Consider the following 23,244-nt stretch of genomic DNA (forward strand, 5'->3'; position numbering starts at 1 on the left):
AAGTTTAACTCGGCTGCGTAAAACGCCATGTGGATCATGGCCGATAAAAATATTCTCTTGGTACTCGTCGGTTCCAACTATCCCGCGTGCGATTCGCTGCTCTTGGCAAGAGCGCTCATTTTCCGTACGATCATCGTTCTCTAGGTGGAAAGAACTTTGAATAATTCTAGAACCGAATTCTATCGCGAAGAGAGACAAGTTTTCGGTATACGATTGCGTACCATAGAGATTCGTCTACATACAAGCTGAAAAGCGCACATTGTAAAAAAAAAAGAGAAGTAGATATTAAAAAACGTATAACGCGATTTACAAATAAAATTAAATAATATTGAATGATATATTGGTAAAATTTTTTAAACTTTTGGCTTTTATTCTTTTTAGCTAAGACTATCGCGTAGAAGAAAACAGTTCGACATTATTAACAAAGTAACCCTCTTTTTCTTTTCGCGATTAAGATTTCAAGTTTCTATAATAGTACATCAGAGAACAGTGTGAAAGAAATATCTCTCTTATAGAAATATTTCATAACATTTGTGTGTATATATGTATGTATATATGTTTGCGTTTACGTCCATACGTATTACCGTCGCAACTCGTTTCGTCGCGGCATCAAGGGGGTAACGGATATAGCGGGGCATACGAACCGTCAGAACATTGAGTGAATTATTTATTCGGATGGAATTAAGTTTAAATATTTTATCCTCAGACTAATCTCACGGGTACAAATACAATTTATTTACGGGCATCTCGTCGATCTGCCAAGTCTGCCAACTGCGTCTCGACAATATAAGCACGCATATGACAAAGTATGAAAGTATAGAAGTTCTTGACGAAAGCTGACCGGATCAGTTTACGAGAAACGGATCGTGACACAAAAATAAAGCCGTCCATCTGTGGAAACGAATGATCGATATTGCGATATTTCACGAACGCATAGCGAGTCTATCCGTGTACAGCAAACCGTAATAATTAATATCGCTTTCAAATTGAACTGGGCCATGCAATTTAAGACGTATGCATTTGTCGTATTTTGTAATATATGACGGATTATTTCAAATAGATGTAAAAATATGGTAGAAGATATAAATCTACGAGCGTAAACAGGATGCGACGGACAAATGTACATCGATATAATATGACGGAACCACAGTAATAAAATATTGTTTTGCAGTTGTAAAAATAGACCGTTAAATAGAACAGTTGCATATAAGTCACAAAAGGAAATATCAAAAAGTTATAGTGATTTATCTGATTTACCTGAACGCTCTATTTACCTGAACCAGTCGTGATCAAGAGTTTAATGCTTGACGCATAAGACGATCCGCCAATTTCTTCTCCTGCAAGTGACGCTGTTGCATCGTCTCCAAGTCTTCGAGAACGTCATATGAAGCGAGCGACGAACTGAAATTCGGGGTTTCCTCGAGCGTTTCGACCTCTTGGGATGGTAATGCTTCGCTCGTGATGACTTCCTTTTCCTTCGGATATCTGACAGGACACTTTAAGAGACTCTCTTGCATCGCGCAGTCCGTCTCAGGGATCCTTGAGTTTTCACGATCCTGAAATAAACGAGACAATGTTATCAACGATGATCTTGCCGCGCCACTTCCTTCAGTCTCTCTCCACTCCATTACGGAGATACACGAATAATTGCACAGCAGAAAAGTCAGCTAGAGTATCGGAGAACGGAGTCGCAAAAGAGTTCAATTTACCTTTGAGGCGGCAGCGTTCCGATCCTTCAAAGGGGGCAAGAAACATTTTTGAGCGATGGCGCGTCTCGACTGTGAACACAAAGAGGATAAGTGCTTGCGGGACGAGTGGGTGGATCGCTTTGATCGAATAAATAGGAAGGAAAGACGGAAGAATCAAATGATATTCACGGACTGTGATTTTACACTTTGACTCGCGTCGATAGTTTCGCGAGTCTTTTCCAGCGAAAATAATATAGATAAGCATAATTTATTTTATTTTATAAGTACGAATAGACTCTCCGAATATGTACAACAAATAAAAAAAATAAATAATATACATCGATATTAAAAAAAAAACAATTTATATATACATATATAAGATTTTATATTAGAGCATTAATTCTTTATATTATGTATATAAAATAAAGAAATGTAGGAAGCTTTTGTGTATGTGTGTGTGTGTGTGTGTGTGTGACACGAATATAATATTTTGCCTCTGGAAATTAAATATTATGAAAAAAAAATTAACTTTTATCCTTTCTTAGAACCAAAGAATTAAAAAGAAGCAGAGATTAAATTAAATTGCAATTAAATTAAATCAGCGAGAATGTTTAATTATAATTAATATCGCAGCTTCTCCTTCATTGTAAGAAGATCGATATCAGCCAATGTCGGCGAATAAGAGAGATGCGTATCGTATACAAGCATAGGAAATAGATTGCAAATGAAATTTATCTGCTATAGTATGCGAATCACGAGGCTACTTCTCCTTGCGAGAAGCATAACATAGGTTCATCCATGTGCGCGGAGCGCCGCTATTCCCCCTTATTCCCTCAATTTCTGCCTATGCTCGTGGTCGTTGCGGTCCACAGTAGTAGCTTTGTACGTATAATTGAATTTACGTGCGGATAACGGCACTTCGGAGAGGGTTACTTCTATACGGCCACTGCTCGTCCGTTATGCGAACTTGACACATCAATCGCATCTTATATCTATACGTCGTATGCGAACCCGATGGCATAATCAAAGCTCTTGGCAATGAATAAATCATACACGCAAAAAGATAGTAAAAGAGAAATTGAATAATAATTTTCAAAACAATGAAACAATAAAATATTTGATGTGCATTATACATACAAAACCGGAAACCGTAACAGTGATAGATAATCATTATAAAATCGCAGCAAAATTTTAATATAAAAATTTTATTCTATTATGCTAAATTTGTTTGTTAAAATAATTGCATTAGAATTGAAGATCAAATTTAATTTTTTGTTATTCAGATCACATAAGTATTTTATCTCTAATTTAGCATTATTTATTAAAGTGCAAGAAACATCAACAAACGTTACCAGTGTACCATAGTGTTCATTAACGGACCTTCCAATGGATGTTAAAACAATATTGTGAATTGTCTCTACAACCTTGATCAAGATACGGTATTTGCATGAGGAAATTGGACGGATTCACTGCGCGTTTACATCTGCGAATCGAAGCAACGCAAATTTGTCTATTATTCTTATAATACGCGAAATATAAACATTCATTATATTTTTATAATACGCGAAATATAAAAGAAATCCTCATATGTAATATTGTGTATCGTCTATTTGCGAATCAATGTAACGTAAAATTTCTATTACTTTTATAATTTGCAAAGTTTAAGTAAAAGGTATCCCTTAACGTAGAGCTATACCATTATAAGATGATACCATCCTGTACAGATAGTTGATTCTTCCGGCGTTAGATCGGCCAAGTGGAAACACACGTAGTGGCAACGTCCCGGCACACGGTGTTCCGCGCGAATAATCGTTAAGCTCGAACCTTTGTAATCTCGCGAGATCAGATCGTGAGCGCGTTCCCGGTTGAAATGGAATAATTGAATACAAGTTGCCAAAGTGCAATTGACTTAGCCGTGGCCGATACGAAACTAAGTTATTCCCGGAATTGTATCTAGGGAATGGAGCGCGCGAATGGAGGATACGACCCGACGGAATTTCATTCTACCGTTATGAATATTTTGTTTCGCAACGAGACTCTCTCCGCCGCGCGTTCCTGATATCTTTCATCTTGCGAATCGCAACGCGTCTTTTCTAGCGTACCCCTCTGTTCTTGATGTATAATAAATTTCATTCATAAGGATATCGGAATGTGCCAGCGCCACCGCTGCGCGTGTGGATTGAAAATATAAATCAGATTGTGAGACAAAAGCGAGAAAAGTATAATCTATATAAAAACTTATATAAAAATAATTATCTATAATAGTAGAGTTATATCTAGCTTGATAGATTTTATAAAATGATAAGATGAGCATATAATTCAATATGTGGCTATATTTCTTCGATTCATTAGAAAAACGAATAATAAAGTTGATCTTTATTTTCAATCTGCTAATATAAATTATTACACTAATCATTCGTTACGACTCAACTGATCTCACGAATAAATAGAACAATAGTTATTAAAATTTCATAATTGAATCGCTGTCGCGTACAATTAAATGAGAAATTGATATATCAGCGAAAGCAAATGGGTAATGACTAGCGTCAGAACAAGATATGCTAATCTTAGAAAGAGAAAGATAGAATGTAAAAGAGAAGGGAAAAGAAAAACGCGGTCCCGGCATTGTTAACGCGGAGTGGTACGTACGTAATTAATTTCATTTATAAATCTTGCGGCCGGTCATTACGAGGCTTGACTTTCACGAGTGCGTCGGGTAAAACGAGCTAGTGCCCGTCAGCAATGCCTCTTTTGCATCCTCTAATTGGCAATTAAATATCGACCGTAACGGAGCCGAATGCCATCGATGCTAATTTATCAAGCACGAACCGCGACTCTTGTCTCGTCCATTATTTTTTTTTTCGGCATTATATTCCGTCGGATGGTCGTCAAAGCGATTGTACTTCTAAACGATTCGCCGCGCGAAGCGAAAAAGCGAATCTCTGCAGAAACGCAATTACGGATTCTCAGATATGCGCGGGTGTCGGATTGAACTTTCCGGAATCTCGTTTTCAATAATGTCCGGATTCCTCGATCGAGTACACACATTGTCAAGAGCGAAATAAGACGTCTATTCTAACCGAGTGTCACGTGACCGCGAACAAAGATTCGATAGCTTACGTATAAGAAATAAAAATGCGCGATATGCTTACAATTAGCTGTGTAAAATACGGCATTTTTATATCGGTCCATATTACGTTTGTTTTGTTTAGAATATTCTTTCTCTCAAATCTCTTCAATCAATAACTAATTAAATAATACAATGTACAGGGTAAAAAGGGGACACGGGAATTATTTATTAAAAATTTTAATTTTAGAATCTAATTATTTGGATTACTCTATGTAATGTAAGATATCTGAAAGTCTACATGAACGAAGAGAAAAATAAAATAGAGATTCAAATCAAATAAAAAATTCAACTTTATTACTATCGTGTGAAGAAATGGCACAATAACTGATCAACCACGTATAAACAGCTGACAGCAATGTATATTTGACAAATCTTGTGGAAGAATGGGACATAGTTGTCAATGTTATCGATTCAGCCCTTCGTGTCTAAGATAAACCGTAATCGGTAACCCATCGAAACGCGCGGATATATCGTCTCGTACCTTGAGTCTTCTCGTTCGTTGCAGTATCTGCTCACGATTGCGCGCGCTAACCGAGTCTCCGTATGATCTCCGGCGCATCAGCCATTCTCTCTGCAACAACAAACAACCCCTGAAGCTACTACTACTACTACTACTACTACTACTATTACTACTACCACCAGTCTGGTCTAGTGAAACTTTCAACCTAAACATGCCGCCGCGCTACGTCTGACTAAAGGCTTTATTTACTTTTTGCGAAAATTCAGCGCGACGAGGGGATAGTCTCTGCGGCTCGCGCATACGTCTGCACTTGTGTGCATACAAGAGTATACTAGCGACCGCAAATTTGCAGACAGATGTGGTTATAGATTGCTGTTTGCTATGAGGAGGCGTACACCGACGAAGGTGCAAGTAAACACGACATACGAGTAATATCTTTCTAGGTATAACAAAGTCTGAATTTAATATTAAGATGTACATATGTCTCTAATATATATCGTTTGTATTTTTATGTATTTTTTATAGATTCCCCCATAATATGTTTTAATAAACCTTGTATAGTAATATAAATCTGATTAAAATGTGAAAAATACAAAAAATGCGAAAAAGTTATAATTAAAGTATAATTACATTGGGTACAGCAAAAATTATATAAAAACTCCTATCATATTATTTAGTACACTATTTCATATTTATTTAATATTAAATGAATGTATGCAGCTTGTTTAAGTATCAAAAATTTATCCGATTAAAATTTATACCGATCTATATTTAAATACGAAAGCATCAAATATATTAATTCAATTATTATTAGCGCTTAATCCAAAAAGATTTATTGAATACAAAAATATTCAAAGTATGTGAATAATATTCTTATCAAAAATATTTTCAAATATCAGAAATTGTGAAAGTCTCGCAACTTGTAATAGAGACATTCACGTTTAGTTGATCCTAACTCGTCATTTATACATCGGTAAAAACATATCGATAATATTTGCAAAGGAGATTTCAAGATTATGAGAGCCATATTTGATGCCAAATACAAGAATTAAATATTTCTTTGTGACTGCAAACTATATCATGCTTACGAGTCTTTGCAGACACGGTGAGGTCGATGGAGCTAGTTGCATAAAAAATCGTCGGCTGCCAAATCAACCCGCTCGAATCCGATACAAAGTAGATTATGCAAATGCTCATCGAACGAAGTCGATGACGAAGAAACTGGCAGAGAGGTTGGAGATGGGACAGGGAAAAGAAATAGAGAACGGGATAGACCGTGTGACAAACGGCAGGAAAGATAAAGGTAGCGATTGAAATAGATAGATGAAAGGAGAGAGAAAGACGAGATAAAATCGCATCTGACAGGAACACATCAGTCACCATAATGGCGTTCTTCTTAAAAAATAGATGAACCAACGAACCATTTTCATATTTTTTGATATATGCAATATTAGCACGTCGCATCTCCTCGCTTAATATATTTAGCATAAATATATTATTTTAAATAATAATTAAAAATCTCTATTTTCTTATTATTGTTGTCGTATAAAATAGTATAATTATCTAAATATTTTATCTAAATATAACGGCACAAATTTATACTTGAACGAGCGTTGCGCCATCCATTAATATTAAATAAACACGAAATTGTGTACTGAATAATATGTTAGAAGCTTTTATAATATTTACTGTATCTAATGCAATAATACTTTTTCGCAACTTATATATATATATATATATATATATATATATATATATATATATATATAATCAGAATTATATTATAACTATACGAAATTTATTAAATGATATCATAATGGTATAGTATTGATTTTTTATTGTATTATAATAATTTATTAAAAACAATACACATAATTACATATGAAATATGTATGTATGCGTATCTGATGCGTGCGCGTGCGCATATATGTGACTGAGCAAAGCATTAGTAAAGTATTATATGTACTATATATATAGCACTTTACAACGTAATCTATTACATGATTACAAACTAAAGTAATTGCTTATTGAAACTAATTAATAATTAAACATACATTTATAGATTTATTTCAACATTTAGTAATATCTGATTGAATATTTAGTAATGACACGATATTAATATCAGGATCCAAACTAGTTAACGTCACGCGTAATTACCGGCCATAATATCTTCCAATAAATCGGGATAATTATAGACATTCTATGAGTGTCCCTTTAGCTACCACTGTCATCCGCGGACATTTCGTCGGCTTATTCGTCGGCGTTTCATTTAAAGTATTTAAACTGTCCATGACAGCAATATCAGCGGCGGCAATGATGGCGGCGACTTCGTCGGGAACAAATTTGCCCTCGTATATTGCTGTACTTATCTGCTCTCGTACCTGGGCGTACCCAGTAATCCCGGATAATAGCCTGCGAGTGTACAACGAACGCGCGCGCGCGCTTATATAAGAAACACCCGGATAAAAGTCCCTCCGGATCTTCTCTCCACGGCGTTCGTCGTTAGAGCGGAAATTCCTGTTCGCCTGTACTTGGATCTGGTATCGGCGAAGTTCGATTGCGCAATTGAAGCTTTTTACGGCTTTACGTGTCGCGGTTCTCTATAGCGTCTAATTGCGGATAACGTATTGGCATGACGCCGCCCTTTTGCGAGATGCCTTCCTATAGGGCGCACTTTATACTTTCGTAATACGATTTTTTGGCTTATTCGATGTCGATTTTGAATCAAAAGATTTTTATTCGCACACTATCGTTTTATTTTATATAAATCTTTCTGATTAAAGTATAAACTAAAAAGTAAACTCCAAAGCAAAGTGCAATTTTTCTGAGTTAAATAAACAATAAAACAATCTTAGCTGTTTCTATCTCCAATGCTTTTAATCTATAATGTAATACTTATTAAATTTATTAATCTATACAATCAATTATTATTATATTATATTGTATTGATGAAATATTTTTCGCATATTTAATTAAATCTTTTTGTACTGATTTAACTTTACAACAAAAAATCTAAAAAAAATTTTTTTTTAATTTGTTTGGGACATTTTATTAAATATACATTTTTATAAAAAATATATATCAAATTAAAGTAACTTATATAATTGATGTGCGGCAAACGTGTAGGCGCACTAAACAAGTTTTATCGAGCTCGTTTTCCGGTCGCTCGCGGCGCTTAGAGAAGGAAACCTCGTCCTTGCTCATCCAACGGAGGTGAAACACCTTGAAACTTTTTACCGTGCACCCGCCATCTCCGCCCGCGGCTCTAGGAAACGATGTTGGGGAACCCTCGTGATGCAGTAACGAAGCATTTCCGTTTGTCTCGAGGCGCGCTTAAAGAGAAAGGGTTTTCGACGTTCCGAGGGCGGGTGATGGCTGCTCCCGTGTGGAACCGCGTGAAATTTTAATTTCCAATCTGCTAAAATTGTTCCCGCGAAAACGGTACAACGGAGCGTAACTCTCGGAATCCTAGTTTTCTTTCAAATTACACACGAACGAACACACGGATCGGTCCGCGGCCAGATGCTGCATGGTGTATGAGAAAGACTCTCGCGCGCCGTAAACCCGCTATCGCGTTTCGCTGGCTGCGATGGAGAAATCCTGAAAAATTTACAGATCGCTCGCCCTCGCGGGCCGAAGCGCTCAAAGACTACGGAAAATTTACTGCGTCCTCCGACTATGAGGACGACAGCTATTTTCTCGTCGCGCACCTGCCATCTCGCGCAGAGTTCTGCGATTTTGACAATTCGAAAACTGAAAAATACGTGCTGATATAACTATAAAATATCATATATTTTATGGATCTAGATATTTCATTAAAAAAGCGATATTGCCTATGTTTTATTTATCGTATATTTGATTTAAGAAATTTAGGTCATTCGTTATCAGAAATATAAAATATATATATATATATATATATATATATATATATATATATATATATTCTTTCTAGAAAATACATCAGAATCTCCTGTTATAGTTGTCATAATATAAATAGTAATACTTGTGCATGGATTATTGACGATTTAGGGCAAATGCACTGAGAGGGACCACTTATATAAGAAATATAGATACATTAAAACAGTAAAATGTAGATAATGTAAGTAGATAGGAAAGTCTGAAAGCATAAAGATGCCGAGGAATACTAAGACACAAATTATATATTATACCTTCACATCTGGAAAAATCGACAAGAAATTGGATTGCACATAAAAAGAAAAGAAATATACGCGAGAAAAAGTACAATCCTGAGTTAATGACTATAAAACTATAAAAAATCTCGTGAGAAATATTAACGATTTTGTGCGGAACAATTGAAGATTTCATTAAAATTTTAACAATTTACTAATTGTAAGATAAAACAATGGAAACGATAATTCCATTGTTAAGAGAGATGTATGTATCGCAATTAATGGATTAAAGTACTTCCCGAATTAAATTTTCAGCGATAAACTGCAACGCGTTTCTTCCGCGCGCATCTTTCAGATGGAATAAACGGACGGAGAAGATTCACTGTCACGATGCTCATCGACACTCCTCGTACACAATTGCCGGGAATACAATTCGTCGTATGCAGCCTCTAATTCAATATTGCATATTCACGCCGAGAAAATAGGAAATAGACGCCAGTGAAAATAGCGCGCCCGAGCCTTGGGAACAAGAGTCGCGTATTTATTAAATTGAAGCTACGAAGCCGTGCTTGTTGTCGAGGCAACTCCTTCGCAGAGAAGTGCTACGTCTTCCGTGAAAGTATTAACTGCGCGATGTCGAGTCTTCGCAAATACGACGCGGTGGAGTTTCCTTCGCTTCGCTTACCCGGCGACAGAAACCTTTCCTGTAGCAACTTACGAGCGGTCTAGCTTCGCGCGAAATAAAATCGCGCGATGAAATTCTCATTTTTTTTAATCAAGCGTCTATTTCATGTGAAGAAACTTCGCACGTATTTCTGTGTTATTCAGCCGAAACCGTTCAAATTGATCCCTTACTATACGGTCAGTATTCGAAAAACGAGTATACTTTACCCTATACTTTCCTGTCAAAGTTGTCTATAGAAGTTTTGCATGCGAAACGTTGAGCTACATTGATGCAATGCGCTGCAACGAGTTGCATCGACGATGAGCATCGATGATAAAGAATTGATCGAATTATCGCATTAATCGAATCACAGTGTTACGTTCCTACGCCATAACAGTGTAACTTCGTCGGGCCAACGTTGTTTATTAACGTACGTACTCTCGGTACGATCCAGTCCGTAACGTAATTACCTCACATCGAGGACACTAACGACGAAGACGCAGCGATAAACATCTAGCGAGATAAAAGGATAAGAATAAAAGAAACGGTCGAAGATAAATTTCGCGATAAAAGCACAAGCGAACTTGGCACGCCAAGTTTTAATGACGTTCTCGAGTAATATAAAATACTTTTATACTCATTATCAAGAGAGCAATATAGAAAACGTGAATTATCGAGGCGAGGAAACTTTCCTTGTCCCGGAAACTTTGATCGAACGCGCGGGCGACAGATAAGTTTTCGGAAATGAGAATTGCGTGCCGTGCCTCTAAATCTCACTTCAACAATCTGATCCCGATTTTCTATCTCTATAGATAGAGAAACGTCGGAGAAATATCGCGCGTTTTAAATATGTCAAAATTCTATGTAACTATAACTTATAATGTATAACGAAAAATGAACTATTAAAAACTTTATTTTTTTTTTATGTCAAATATAATATAATAATTTTTGCGCGAATAAAATATATTTTTATTTTATATTTCTATTTTATATATTCGCAATACTTCTTTTTTATTATATTATTTTATAATTTTGTTGTATTATACTGTATTATATATATTTCTTTTTTTGCTGTTCAACTAGTATTTGACATATCTCGAAATTAAAAATAATAATAAAAATAATAAGAAATCACAGATTATTATTATTTCGTAAAAATATGTGTACCTTTATTTGGACCTCGTCCTTATCAGGACCCAGAGATCGATCAGGCCTTGGCATCGATAAACTCCTATACTCCTCGATGGTATACGGACGATATACCGATTTCTTCAACTTGTCCGAGTTGTTATGTTCGCATTGCTCTCCTGGAAAGAAGATATTTGAAAGTATTCCTCGATGCGGTATCTCGCAGGATTGTGTAGCGTGCGTTGTACGAGTAACGTGATCCTCGACAAAGCGACGATAGAAGCTGAGCTCGCTACTGTCGTCTCTTGAGGTGCCTGGAAGGGATGAACAACCCTCGTCCAGACTGAGCTCCCTGGGCTGGCTGTCACCGCAAATCGACAGGGTGGAATCCTCCGGAGACCGAATGCGCGGACGCCTCGAGATGTCTGAAAACAAAACAAAAAGAACGGCAAACTTTAACTTTTTATATTAATAGCGCGACACGCAAAATTGCCGAAATTAACCTTCTAACAACGAACAAACATTATCAGAGAACGTGAGAAACGGCTGCATATACTCTGATTTATTTAATTATGAATTATGTTTTACATTCGTCGGTACAAACAAAAGAATGGATTCCATGTGAAAAGGAAAAGTGACGTGAAAAGCGACGATCAGTGACATGAGAAATGACGCTATCAACTTTTCGAGATAGGAGCGGCTTTTTGTTGAAGAGAATAATGCTGAAAAGCTCGCACATCATACCTCTATATGATGACAGAATTTTTAAAAGCAAAGATAGAAGGGATCACACTATCATATGTTTTTGATTGGTGTCTTTAAAATCATATTTCACTCAAAAAAGAGAGTATTTGGTTGAAAAATATACCATTTGAGTTACATTTTCATAAATATAATACTAAATTATAATTTTGACTTCAATTAGATAATTTTTTTCTAATCTAGTTTATCTTATTTTATTTGAATTAGGAATAAAAATATATAATATATATAATATTAATTTTATGTTCATAAAGAGAGAGAATATGTATCTCTTGTAAATGATCATTTAATTATTATTTAATAACACGAATTACTTAACAATTATTTTTAATAATTATTTAAATAATTATTTAATATGACTCTTTTTGTGCATATTAAACAATATTATCTTTATAATCGAAGGATAGTCTATGCTAAAGAAACATAACCGGGTAAAGCAATTCCAAGAAGTTCCAAATACTTTACAGGGAACGAATACTTTAATACTCTCATAAAAATGTAATTTTTTTATTCATCGTACAACTTTTCTGTATCGTAATATGTAGAAACTGTGATAGCTATGCCTACATTGTGTCGCAATAGAATCTCTTTCGCGATGATCCTTTCGCAAAATAAAATTCCATATTTTACAACGATATATTTCAAATAAAATTCAAACATATGATTTAATATTCCTGATTGTGTCGGCATTAATGTTAATCAAAATTCATGTATACGAGAGAGAAAATTTCCAACAAAAATTAACATGAGACTCGCGCGACAAGAAGCTACTCTTTTCTGAAAAGAGAATCTCGCACATTTGCATTTATAAATCAATATCAATAATTCTGAGCATAAAAATAATTCTATTACAAAATTTACTTTATAAAAAAACATAGTCTTTTACAATGCCTTTTTGAAATAATGATTTTAATCTTTGTATTCATGAAAGTACTCTTGAATTGGTACATTTGTCTCCATGCTTCTCATGCGGACTCGGAAGAGATGTTACAGATGATACGAATTCTGTTGGCCTCTCACTTTTGCAATTTAAAAATCTGGGCATTTTAGAAAAGAAAACGACAATGTCAAATTATCCAGAGACTCGTTCGCCGGATTGAGAATCTCCCCTCGTCCCTTCCACCCAGTCTCTCCCATGGCGCGAACACATCCCGCTTCTAATCACGAAAGAAAATAAACGTCCTCGGGGAAAATTGCATCGTTTCGTGTCGTACTTTTTTATCGGGACCGCCGACGGCGGTGAGAAGGTGGTGGAGACGGGGTTGGCGGCGCATTTCGGCATTATTCCGCGTGAAAGAGAAGTCTCATCTGATTAGGGACTAACCGAATCTACGACGATAAAGCTCCGAATACGAGGTCCAACCAGGCCTAGCCGGTTCTGGTCGACTCCACGGTGCGAATACGTTACCAAGCTTTTTGTCGATCTTCGCATTGCTCCCGCTGCTGCGCAGATTACATTTTGACGAAGAATTTTGCACCTCCGGGGAACATCGCTCCGTCGACGTATGACAACAACGACGATTCGCGTCGCCTTTTCCTTTTTCACATTTTCCAACGACATCGTTCCACTTTCTTATACGAAGCCGCGATTCGTTCCACGTCGCGTTGCTCTCCTGTCGTCGTTGGACGAATCTTCTTCCGCTCGCAGTTATCGAATTTCTGCCGCCGGTTATTTTCGCGCACCTGTCCCCACGTACAGTCTCATTGGGCTCTGTCGTATTGTCTAAAGCGTTGTCAGAACACGATATTAGATATATGTATATATATATATATAATGTATAAATAAAATAATATCTTCTATATATTGAAGCTGCATTTAATCTAAATAAGTCCGTATTTTTTTATAGCTAATAAACACTCTTCTTAACATTTTATAATGATGTAATATGTAATATGCATTTGTATAATTTTCCATTTGTCAATATCCATTAATATCTACATTTACATTATATTATATATTACTTGCATCCAAATATCGTCAATTTATGCGACAGAAACATATGTAGTATGGCCTGTTCTGCTAACGTTTAATATTGATCTATTGCTTAAAGTTTCTAACATTTTCTTCCGGGGCATAATACAAAATCACTTTTATCTTATTCATTTTTCCTACTAAGATCGATAAGCGGATTTCCTTGCCATTCGTGTTATATTCCTGCGTTCTGCCTTATTCCGTCTAACTTTGCTCATCGCTTTAATTATTCCGCAGAGTTTTACATTACCGCGAACGAGTCTCGACCAGAGATATTACGTTTTATATTATATAATTAGTACTGTCGTTGACGAGACAATCGATCGCCTTCAGTTCTGCGCTCGCTTCGGTTCCGTGCTCTCAAACTACCGTCGAACTTTCGATCGACTTCCCCACGACCGCCGTTAAGTCAACGCTACTATGCGCCAATCATTAATTAATTAACGCGCGATATCCAGGAACACGTTCGTCCGCAAAAGCCGCGGCTTCCTGGGTTACGAGAAATCGAATTGCATTACGCAGAGCATGGCTTCATTATTTTTCAGCGCCATTGTCTTTTTATTATTTGTAACACACACATACGAACGCGCGCTTTATCTCCCGCTAATGAGAAGAAAAAAAGGATATTTCCAATACAATATGGAAATATAAAAGTTTAATTCCCGAGTATCACTTTTCGGAAATTTTAAAGAAATAAAAAGATTTTGTTTCAATTAAAAATCTCACACTTTTTCTTTTTTATACATACGTCCTATTGCGCTTGTTGCGTTATACATCGTAAGTTCTTTCTATTTTTCATTTATGACGATCAATTTGACGTGTATAATTTTATAAAAATATCACAAGAACAAAACGAAAAGTTCTTTGTCAAAAATATGTTGATATATTTAATTATATTACACAGCTATTCTTAAAATCCTTCTTTCGCGAGCTCGAGTCTGCAAAACTTATTTTATATCTTTCGTTATACCTTTTATTCCGTGCGATGTCGTTAATATTGGATTTAAATGAAGTGAAGTGTCCTTGACAAATTTATCAGCGGATTTAATTGCTTCGAGGTTATTATCATTATCATTATCATTATTATTATTCATTAAAATACTCTTTTCCAATGAATCTTCCTCAATACTCTCCAGAGAATCCAAAGAATATTTCGACATTACTGCGAAATTTTCATTTGGCACGAAAAAGAAGTTAATAAACATGTTACACACCACATAACGTATATGATATTGATATTAATTGATTTCTACTTTTCATGTAGCAAACTTCGTACTTTCTTTTATCCATGAAACCTAGAATATCCCTTTCTAAAAAAAAGCATAAAACCTCGAACTCGAATATATCGAAGCGTTGAGGCCTCTTTTCCGCGATGCCGATTGGCTGTCTCGCTTGTCCGCGCTGCAACTTGCTTCATTCGTGTTATTTGCAACTGTCAAATCATGCGAATTTTGACAGTTTGACAATTTGTGAAAGAAAAAGTTAAAGTTAAAAGTTAAAAAAATTGGAAAATGTCCATAAATAAAAGCGCGCGCGCATCGCGCGCTTGTATTGTTCTTGTAATCTAGTACAAAATCGTGCAAAATATATGGCAATTTTAGAAGAACTTCTATACAGAGTAAATTGAAACGGCTATATCAAATCTTAATTTTTTTTAATTTAATTTAATTTTTTTTTTTATTAAGATTTTGAACGACATTTAAAAAATATTTAGAGGCAGATTATTTTTTCTAATGATTTTAATTTTTGATTAATAGTATTATATACATAAAACAAAAAAGTATTAATATACTTAATAATTAAATATTTAATATATCTTTTTACATTTGTATAAAGATTTATTCCAAAATATCGACTATATCATTTTTCTTCTCAAATTTATATTAAAAATTCACGGAATTGTCTTCTAATATACATATTTTTTTTCTCTTATTTTATATATAATTTAAAAGCAAGTCTAAAAATTCGTTATCCTCCTATTTTATATTCTCTGTGTCACGACAACCATAAATATTTTATTTAAGATGTGTTAAAAATCAGCTAATTTATTAATTATCTGATTTGTTAATTATAAATTTAAACTCGTTACGAAATAGTACCATTTCCTAAACAAAATATATTCATCATATAATGTCATCTTTATACATTATACACAGAAACAAATTATAAGAATAGACATATATAATCGGTAAAATAAATACTCTAATTTTAATAATGATTAAATAGAAAATTTCAAACTAGTTTTGCGTAAAACACATATTCTACTAATTATCATTATCTATATTTCACAAACTATTTTAGTAACTGTTGGCTATATATCAGCTGCTAATATAGAAGATGGTTGATATCTTATCACTTGTTGCTAACTTTAACATCTTTCTTCTCTCGAATCATGACTCTTTCTTTTTCTTTAATGTAGATATCTTTTTATCCAATATTTGTATTTAATACATTGGACGATTTGATATGATGCATAATCATATAAAATCGTAATGTAGATATCATATAAAAAATATCTTAAATAAATTATAGCGTTTTCAAATATCGGAAAAAATGTAGAATTTGTTCTTGCATGCGTTCTTACAATCTCGTAAAATCCAAGTCTATCGAAATTATATTATGATTTTAATTAATGATATAGAATAGCCTCTAGTATAATAGCCGATTATGCATTATGTAGAATGACTAGCAGGAAGAAATGTCCAATTGCCAATGAATGGTAAACAAAAATAAACATTAAAAGAGCGCGATTACATCATCCACGCCTAAGCGTATTCATTATATAACGTTTCTTATATAAAAAAAGTTCAATCAGCCTCGTTATCAAGTCGTTTATAATGAATGTATACAGTAAGAAGTAGAGAAAGACAGTTTTCATCAAGAGCGCTTTGCTGCGGGAGCAACACCGCTACATAAATCACAGGCTTTATCGCTCTTAACCGATATATCAAACATAGCAGGTACCTATTATAAGCTAATGTATCATCACATAAAGTTCTATCATATACATATATGTATGTATATTAGAACTACATACTAAAGTGGCGTTTCAAAGCGATGTCGCAATATGGCTCAATAGTGTGTCGCTTGATCTTAGCATCGTCGGAGGAATGCTTCGTTACTGTTCGACATGGGTGAATCTAGTACTTATCGCATTGATTCATAAGGGCATAATATTCGATAGAATATATTTCGACAAATATTAAACAACAATTTTCGCAATGCATGATATATTGTCAATAATCATTTTGAACCGCGATTCTGTGTCTGTTTCAAAACTTAGCGCGTCGTTGCAGATTGGTTATCGGTTTCGGTTATCGGTATCAATTATCGATATTTTTATGTGTAATATAAAATAATTAATACTAATAAAAATATACTTTATGTGTCTATGTACTCTTTTTACATATATATAAATATAAAACTTTATACTAAATTTAAATTTTATTTATGATAATCTAATTGTGTGTATTAAACATAAGTGTGCATGTTTGTATGCGTATATGTGTGTGATTACTAATTAAATTTTCTCAAAATGATATATATATATATATATATATATATATATATATATATACAGTTTTTTATTTTATCGGTTTCGTATTAAATGAATTAACATATTAAAAAATTCGATTAATTTGTGCAATTAAATTCTCGTGCGATTAAAGCAAAAAGACTTAATTATGATACGTTTGGAATAAATTATACTTAATTACAGTGCATTTGTTATGATTCACACATTTAATTAAATTAATAATCTAATTATGATGAAAGTTTCAAAACGGTATATATAAATTCTTAGCACGCTCGATTCGTGCCTTTAGCCGGACGATGTTATAACATTCAGTTGATAACGTGATACTAGTAAATTTTTTTTTGATATTGTAAGTGTAATGATTTCATCATATTTACAATATGCATATCATACTAAAAATCCAATTTTTTGGCAATTTTAGATTATTTGATTTATCGATAATATTATTATTGTAATAAAAATATATAAATTTGATGTTTCGAGATAGTAATTTAAAGAGTCATCTCAGAAAGACTCATCCATTTTGATTAGGTGAGAAAGAAAACAATGTCAAAATATTTTAACAATAATTGTTAAATGATGTATTGGTATCGAGACAAGCAAATATCACGATTTTAATCTCCGCGATTTTATTCGGATTTATCGAGGATTACGGCACAAATACTTGATTAATAATTGAAAATGCAGTTATCAGATATTCTATAAGATATGTTGTATCTATTGTATAAGATATATCTATCTTATACAACACATATATATATACTGCTTACAATTTTGCCTTGATATCTCTTTTTGACTGTCTATCGACGCACAGTAAGTGATTTTCCTTTCGCTTGATCGTTCTCAATTCATTCTATATATTTTATATAAACTTTATCATATCTACAAGCTATAGTAATAAATAATATAATTAATACGAAATTAATCAAATAAGATACACTTAGAAACTCTATTTAATATTTTGCTAAAATTTTATTACCGGATTTATTACAAATTAATTTTTATACGTTTGTGGATTCATCATCTTTCTCCTCTTTTATATGTATAAGCTGCATATATAGCAATGTAAAAAATATATAGAAATCTATACATGAAAATAAAACTAAATTACATCTCTGCACACATTTTATACATTTTATTCAAATTTATCCGGATTTGCATTATATCAGCAATTGTCAAACATTAAATTATTAAGAGAGTACATTTGAAACGGTGATTACCCCTATATGCTTACTGATGTATTATTGGTAACATCAATAACTAATAACTAATCGATACATAAGTGTATTAAATGAATCAAGAGAGTTTATTATTCATAAACCAAGTGTGCATATTTCCGTTAATTAGATAAATAAATAAATGAATAATTAAATGTAAGCATTCTATTATCGGATCATGTGGTGTAAGCAGCTTTGAAAAATTCTGTTTTATCTCTCTCTCTCTTTCTGCATTTTTAACATTCATTAAAAATATCAAATTAAAAATTTATAAAATTTGTAATAATAAGATATATGTGTGTATGTATTGCTATATGGATTTTGCATTTTGTAAAATTTTTACATATATATTTTTTATTAAAATTTTTTTTTTTTTAAGTATAAAATATAAATTAATATGTATTTTATATATATTGTGTGTTTTTATTTCTCTAATATATATAATAATAATTCATATTGGAAAGTATATATCTTCCTATTGAATGGTATATAACTTCCACATGGAAAGTATATACCATTTCGTGATGCGAAATCGCGACATATGCGGGAAGAAGACAACTGATTACAATATTATTTAATTTACAAGAGTGCATTATTCTGTTCTGTTGAAAATTATTATTTTATAAATAGCCTTGTTTTCTCTGTAACAAAAATTCTAACTTTGCTTCATTTTCATCTTTTTCAGACATCATTTTTCGATACTGTACAGGGAAAATGTTATATATTAATGTCGCCGTTTGCCTGTCAATTCTTCTGTTTGTGATCGGATTATCCGTAGGGTTTAGCGTGAATATCTTTAAAGGTCGGGACGCTCTCGATTCGGCGCCTCTTATTGATGGGTAATTCAATCATATAATTGAGAAATGTGCGTATAAGAAAATGAATGACTTCGACCTATTTTTATTCCATCGATATCATTTAAAAGCAACATTAATTGCTAACGAATAATCTATCCAAACTGATAGTTACGTTAATCAAATATCAATTAGATTGAAGATATTATATACAAATTAAATTTTATCAGATCTTTTGTGCTAATATTTTCTTACATATTCCAGACACAAATTTCAAAAATAATATCAAGATTTCTTGTAAAATATGAATCAAACGAACAATTAATAAGGTCAATTTTATTTCGCGTTCTTATCGCATCTGTATCCTGTCTTTTCCTTTTTGATTAATTAAATGTATTTATCTCTAATTATGTTTGTAGCCATAACGATTTACCGTACAATTTATATCAAATCTTGAACAATAACTTGTCAGCCTTCCATTTCGAAAGAGATCTAAGGAATGACAGCGTCTGGGGAAGTAACGCTTGTTCCTCGTGTTTCACTGATCTGCCTCGTTTAAATGCAGGAAAAGTGGGTGGACAAGTAAGTCATAACATCTCGCATATAAGATCACACAAAAGTTTAATTATCTTTAGAAATTCCGCAGCCTATTTATTCTACAATTAATAGATCAGCTATTTCATCTTAAACGCATTGCCACATTCAACAAGAAATTATTTGTTCCATTATTATTTTATCTCTCTTATATCTTTGTCTGTTATTTTACTTTTTACTGCATGCCTCATATAAAAAGACTGTTATCTTTTTAAAAATTTCCTTCTATCACAAGACTTTTCGCAGAGAAGCTTATCTTGTTTGTTTTTTTACGCAATAATGCAATTTTCAGTTCTGGGTGGCATACATGCCGTGCGAATCGCAATACAAAGATGCTGTACAATTAACATTGCGGCAGATCGATGTAATCAGGCGATTTATTCGGCGATATCCGGCCAACTTGCAACTAGTCACAGACGCGAAAGACATTGAGACCACGTGGAGGAATGACAAAATAGCATCCATGATAGCCGTCGAGGGCGGTCACTCGCTAGATTCGAGTTTAGCTATCTTGAGACTCTACTATGATCTCGGTGTTCGTTACGTTACCTTGACACACACCTGCAATACACCGTGGTACGTCACCATAAGCGTTGCAAACCGAGCTCAATGGAATCTTTCGCTCGTTTATCGCAATTAAATCTCTATTAAGCACAAAATTCCCGTATTCAAGATATGAGATGTGGTATTAAATTTCAGTTGTACATATATATTTTACAAATTCTTATCTCTCTTGATAATTATCTCTCGATAACGCAAATTTTGATATTATTTATAAGTACAATAATTTTGTTTAGTTTCCTGAATTAAAGAAATATAAAAATGCCTTTTCTTGTATCTTTAAATATAACGAGAGAATTGATGATAAATTTTATTTTTATTTCTATAGGGCCGATGCATCGATCGTGGATGACAGATATGTATACAATTTGACAGAATTCGGACAAGTATGTGAAAGAATTATTGAAATTATTGTTATTATCTTTTTAATACAATATTTTGATTATTGTTTTATATATCTTATATGATGGAAAAACCTGAATCGTTTCAAGCGTTTGATATATCTTTATGAGATTATGACAGTGATTTATCAATGATACGAGACGGTCCCCTCAATAGCTGAGAGACATGACAAATTGATAAGATTGATATGATACCGAAACTTGATCAAGCAAAAACGTGTGATGATCAATTAAATTTAAAGAGCTAAAACATTAATGCCTTCTTACATAATTATAATGTGCATTAAAAAATAATCTTCGGAGACTATACAATTAACATCTATTAATTGTATATTATGCGAGAAGCGATTTATTGATTCTAAACTAGTTTGATACGATCATCAATTTTTAGTTCTAAATTAAAACTATAAATTCCAAACGCTGCAAATTTCTTCTAAAAAAACAACAGTGTATTTTACAAATTATAGACAGTGGTTTACGAGATGAATCGAATTGGAATGTTGGTCGATCTATCTCATGTCTCTCACAATGTTATGAGAGAAGTGCTCGCAATAACAAGAGCTCCCGTCATATTTTCGCATTCGTCCGCTTTCAGTATTTGCAGACACTACAGGAACGTTCCCGATGACGTCCTGCACTTAGTCGTAAGTATACATAAAGAAAATTATTCTTTTAAAAAGATGCAAAAATTTCAAAACCACTCTTCTTTTCTTTCAGAAAAAGAATAATGGTATCGTTATGGTGAATTTCTATAGCAATTTCGTAAATTGTAACTCTTCCAGGAACGCGACGATGCAAGATGTCATAGGTAATGCATTCAATTAAACTACACAGTATGTGATTTAGTACTATAATCTTAAAATTTATCATCAATTAAGTTTACAAAGATCTTGTAAACTTCACATGGGAATCAAAAAGTTTAAGATAATAGCACATATGAAATAATATATATAAAAAGATTTTCATTCTCTCTCCACAAAAATGTTGCTTCTAGCATTATGTTTTTTTTTTTAATTTTTATTATGACAATCTGACAATATCCAATAATGTATCCGACATATGTATCCTCAGTTAATTCTTGTACACGTGAATTTTTATCTTCTATTGAATCGATCAAATATATGTATTGACCTTTTTAGATCATATAAATTACATTCGAAATCTTATCGGAGTGGAGCATGTTGGAATCGGCGGAGATTATGATGGTGTAACATCGTAAGTAATACTAATGTTTTAATACTAATAACACGAATGATATTAATTATTATAATAAGTACAAGTGAAATATGTTTAATAAAATTGATTAGAGTACCAATAGGCTTGGAAGATGTCTCAAAGTATCCCGATCTGTTTGATCGTTTATATGAGAATCGAGAAGGAGAACCAACATGGACCAGAGAGGATTTAGAAAAATTGGCTGGAAGAAACTTTATTCGCGTTTTCCAAGCAGTAGAAGCGGTAAATACAAAAATTACATATAACATATAATACATTCACGAGTAATAAGAATATAACACCTTTTATCTTATTTTTCTTTAATTTGTCTTTGTTTTATTAATGTTTTGTTAAAAGGTACGAGACTCTTTATCGTCCGAAGTACCTCGAGAAGATGTTATAACGGGAAATGAATTATATATTGCACAAAAGAAAGAAGGGCTTAATCCAGGCGCATGTCAAACTGCAAAGGAGTAAATATTATTTCATGAGAATTATAATATATATAAATATATTAATTTAATTTATTGCGGAAAAAGAACAATAGTTTTCCTAATATTCTACATTTCCTAAGTATCATTTTCCTTTCATGTTAGATGGAGTAATGTAAATGTAATATCAGATGTAGAAGAGAAAACTTCAGGACTGAATCTATATCCAAGAATAGGATGAAAACTATTAGGAATGGAACACTATCATTCAGTGTGGACTCAAGTAGATGTTAAATATAAATGTTAAATATAAATGTGAAAGGATATTAAACAATATGTGATATTTCATTAAGACGCAATTAATATTAAAGAGCAAAATGTAAAAATATTATGGCAATATTATTTGTTTTATTTCTGTTTATATTATTCAATTCTCTAGAGATAAAAGATATTTCAAAATGTTTTTCTCAGATACAACATAAAGGTAAGATATCATTTTAAAAGATCAAAAAAATTATTAGTTTTGACAATTTTTATAATTCTTATCGAATTACAAATCTGA

The 23,244-nt window shown here is 33.1% G+C and overlaps 2 protein-coding genes across 4 annotated transcripts; one reads left to right on the forward strand and one right to left on the reverse strand.

Annotated features, from left to right (window-relative positions):
* Nucleotides 1-369: 369 nt before the first annotated feature.
* Nucleotides 370-15,094, reverse strand: LOC138938391 (uncharacterized). Its single transcript, XM_070305306.1, has 7 exons — nucleotides 14,905-15,094; nucleotides 13,287-13,685; nucleotides 11,240-11,625; nucleotides 5,300-5,389; nucleotides 1,710-1,778; nucleotides 1,275-1,556; nucleotides 370-891 (listed from the first exon to the last, which is right to left on the reverse strand). Exons 1-6 carry the CDS (start codon nucleotides 15,092-15,094, stop codon nucleotides 1,290-1,292), a joined length of 1,401 nt encoding a protein of 466 aa, XP_070161407.1. The 3' UTR covers nucleotides 370-891; nucleotides 1,275-1,289.
* Nucleotides 15,095-16,763: 1,669 nt separating this feature from the next.
* On the forward strand, nucleotides 16,764-23,083 carry LOC138938067 (dipeptidase 1). Of its 3 annotated transcripts, none has more exons than XM_070304799.1 (11): nucleotides 16,764-16,894; nucleotides 19,372-19,525; nucleotides 19,900-20,062; nucleotides 20,367-20,650; nucleotides 20,964-21,021; nucleotides 21,504-21,680; nucleotides 21,754-21,844; nucleotides 22,176-22,251; nucleotides 22,344-22,494; nucleotides 22,609-22,724; nucleotides 22,848-23,083. In XM_070304799.1, the coding sequence occupies exons 2-11, from the start codon at nucleotides 19,401-19,403 to the stop codon at nucleotides 22,921-22,923; spliced, it is 1,317 nt and encodes a 438-aa protein (XP_070160900.1). In that variant the 5' UTR covers nucleotides 16,764-16,894; nucleotides 19,372-19,400; the 3' UTR covers nucleotides 22,924-23,083. The 3 variants fall into 3 exon arrangements, with proteins under 3 accessions (XP_070160900.1, XP_070160898.1, XP_070160899.1); XM_070304797.1 differs by lacking the exon at nucleotides 16,764-16,894 and adding an exon at nucleotides 16,977-17,077; XM_070304798.1 differs by lacking the exon at nucleotides 16,764-16,894 and adding an exon at nucleotides 16,983-17,068.
* The last annotated feature ends 161 nt before the right edge of the window (nucleotides 23,084-23,244 follow it).

The sequence above is a fragment of the Polyergus mexicanus genome, unplaced genomic scaffold (assembly GCF_030449975.1).
Source record: "Polyergus mexicanus isolate NDT 795.1 unplaced genomic scaffold, iyPolMexi1.0 SCAF_12, whole genome shotgun sequence".
Classification (NCBI taxonomy): domain Eukaryota; kingdom Metazoa; phylum Arthropoda; class Insecta; order Hymenoptera; family Formicidae; genus Polyergus; species Polyergus mexicanus.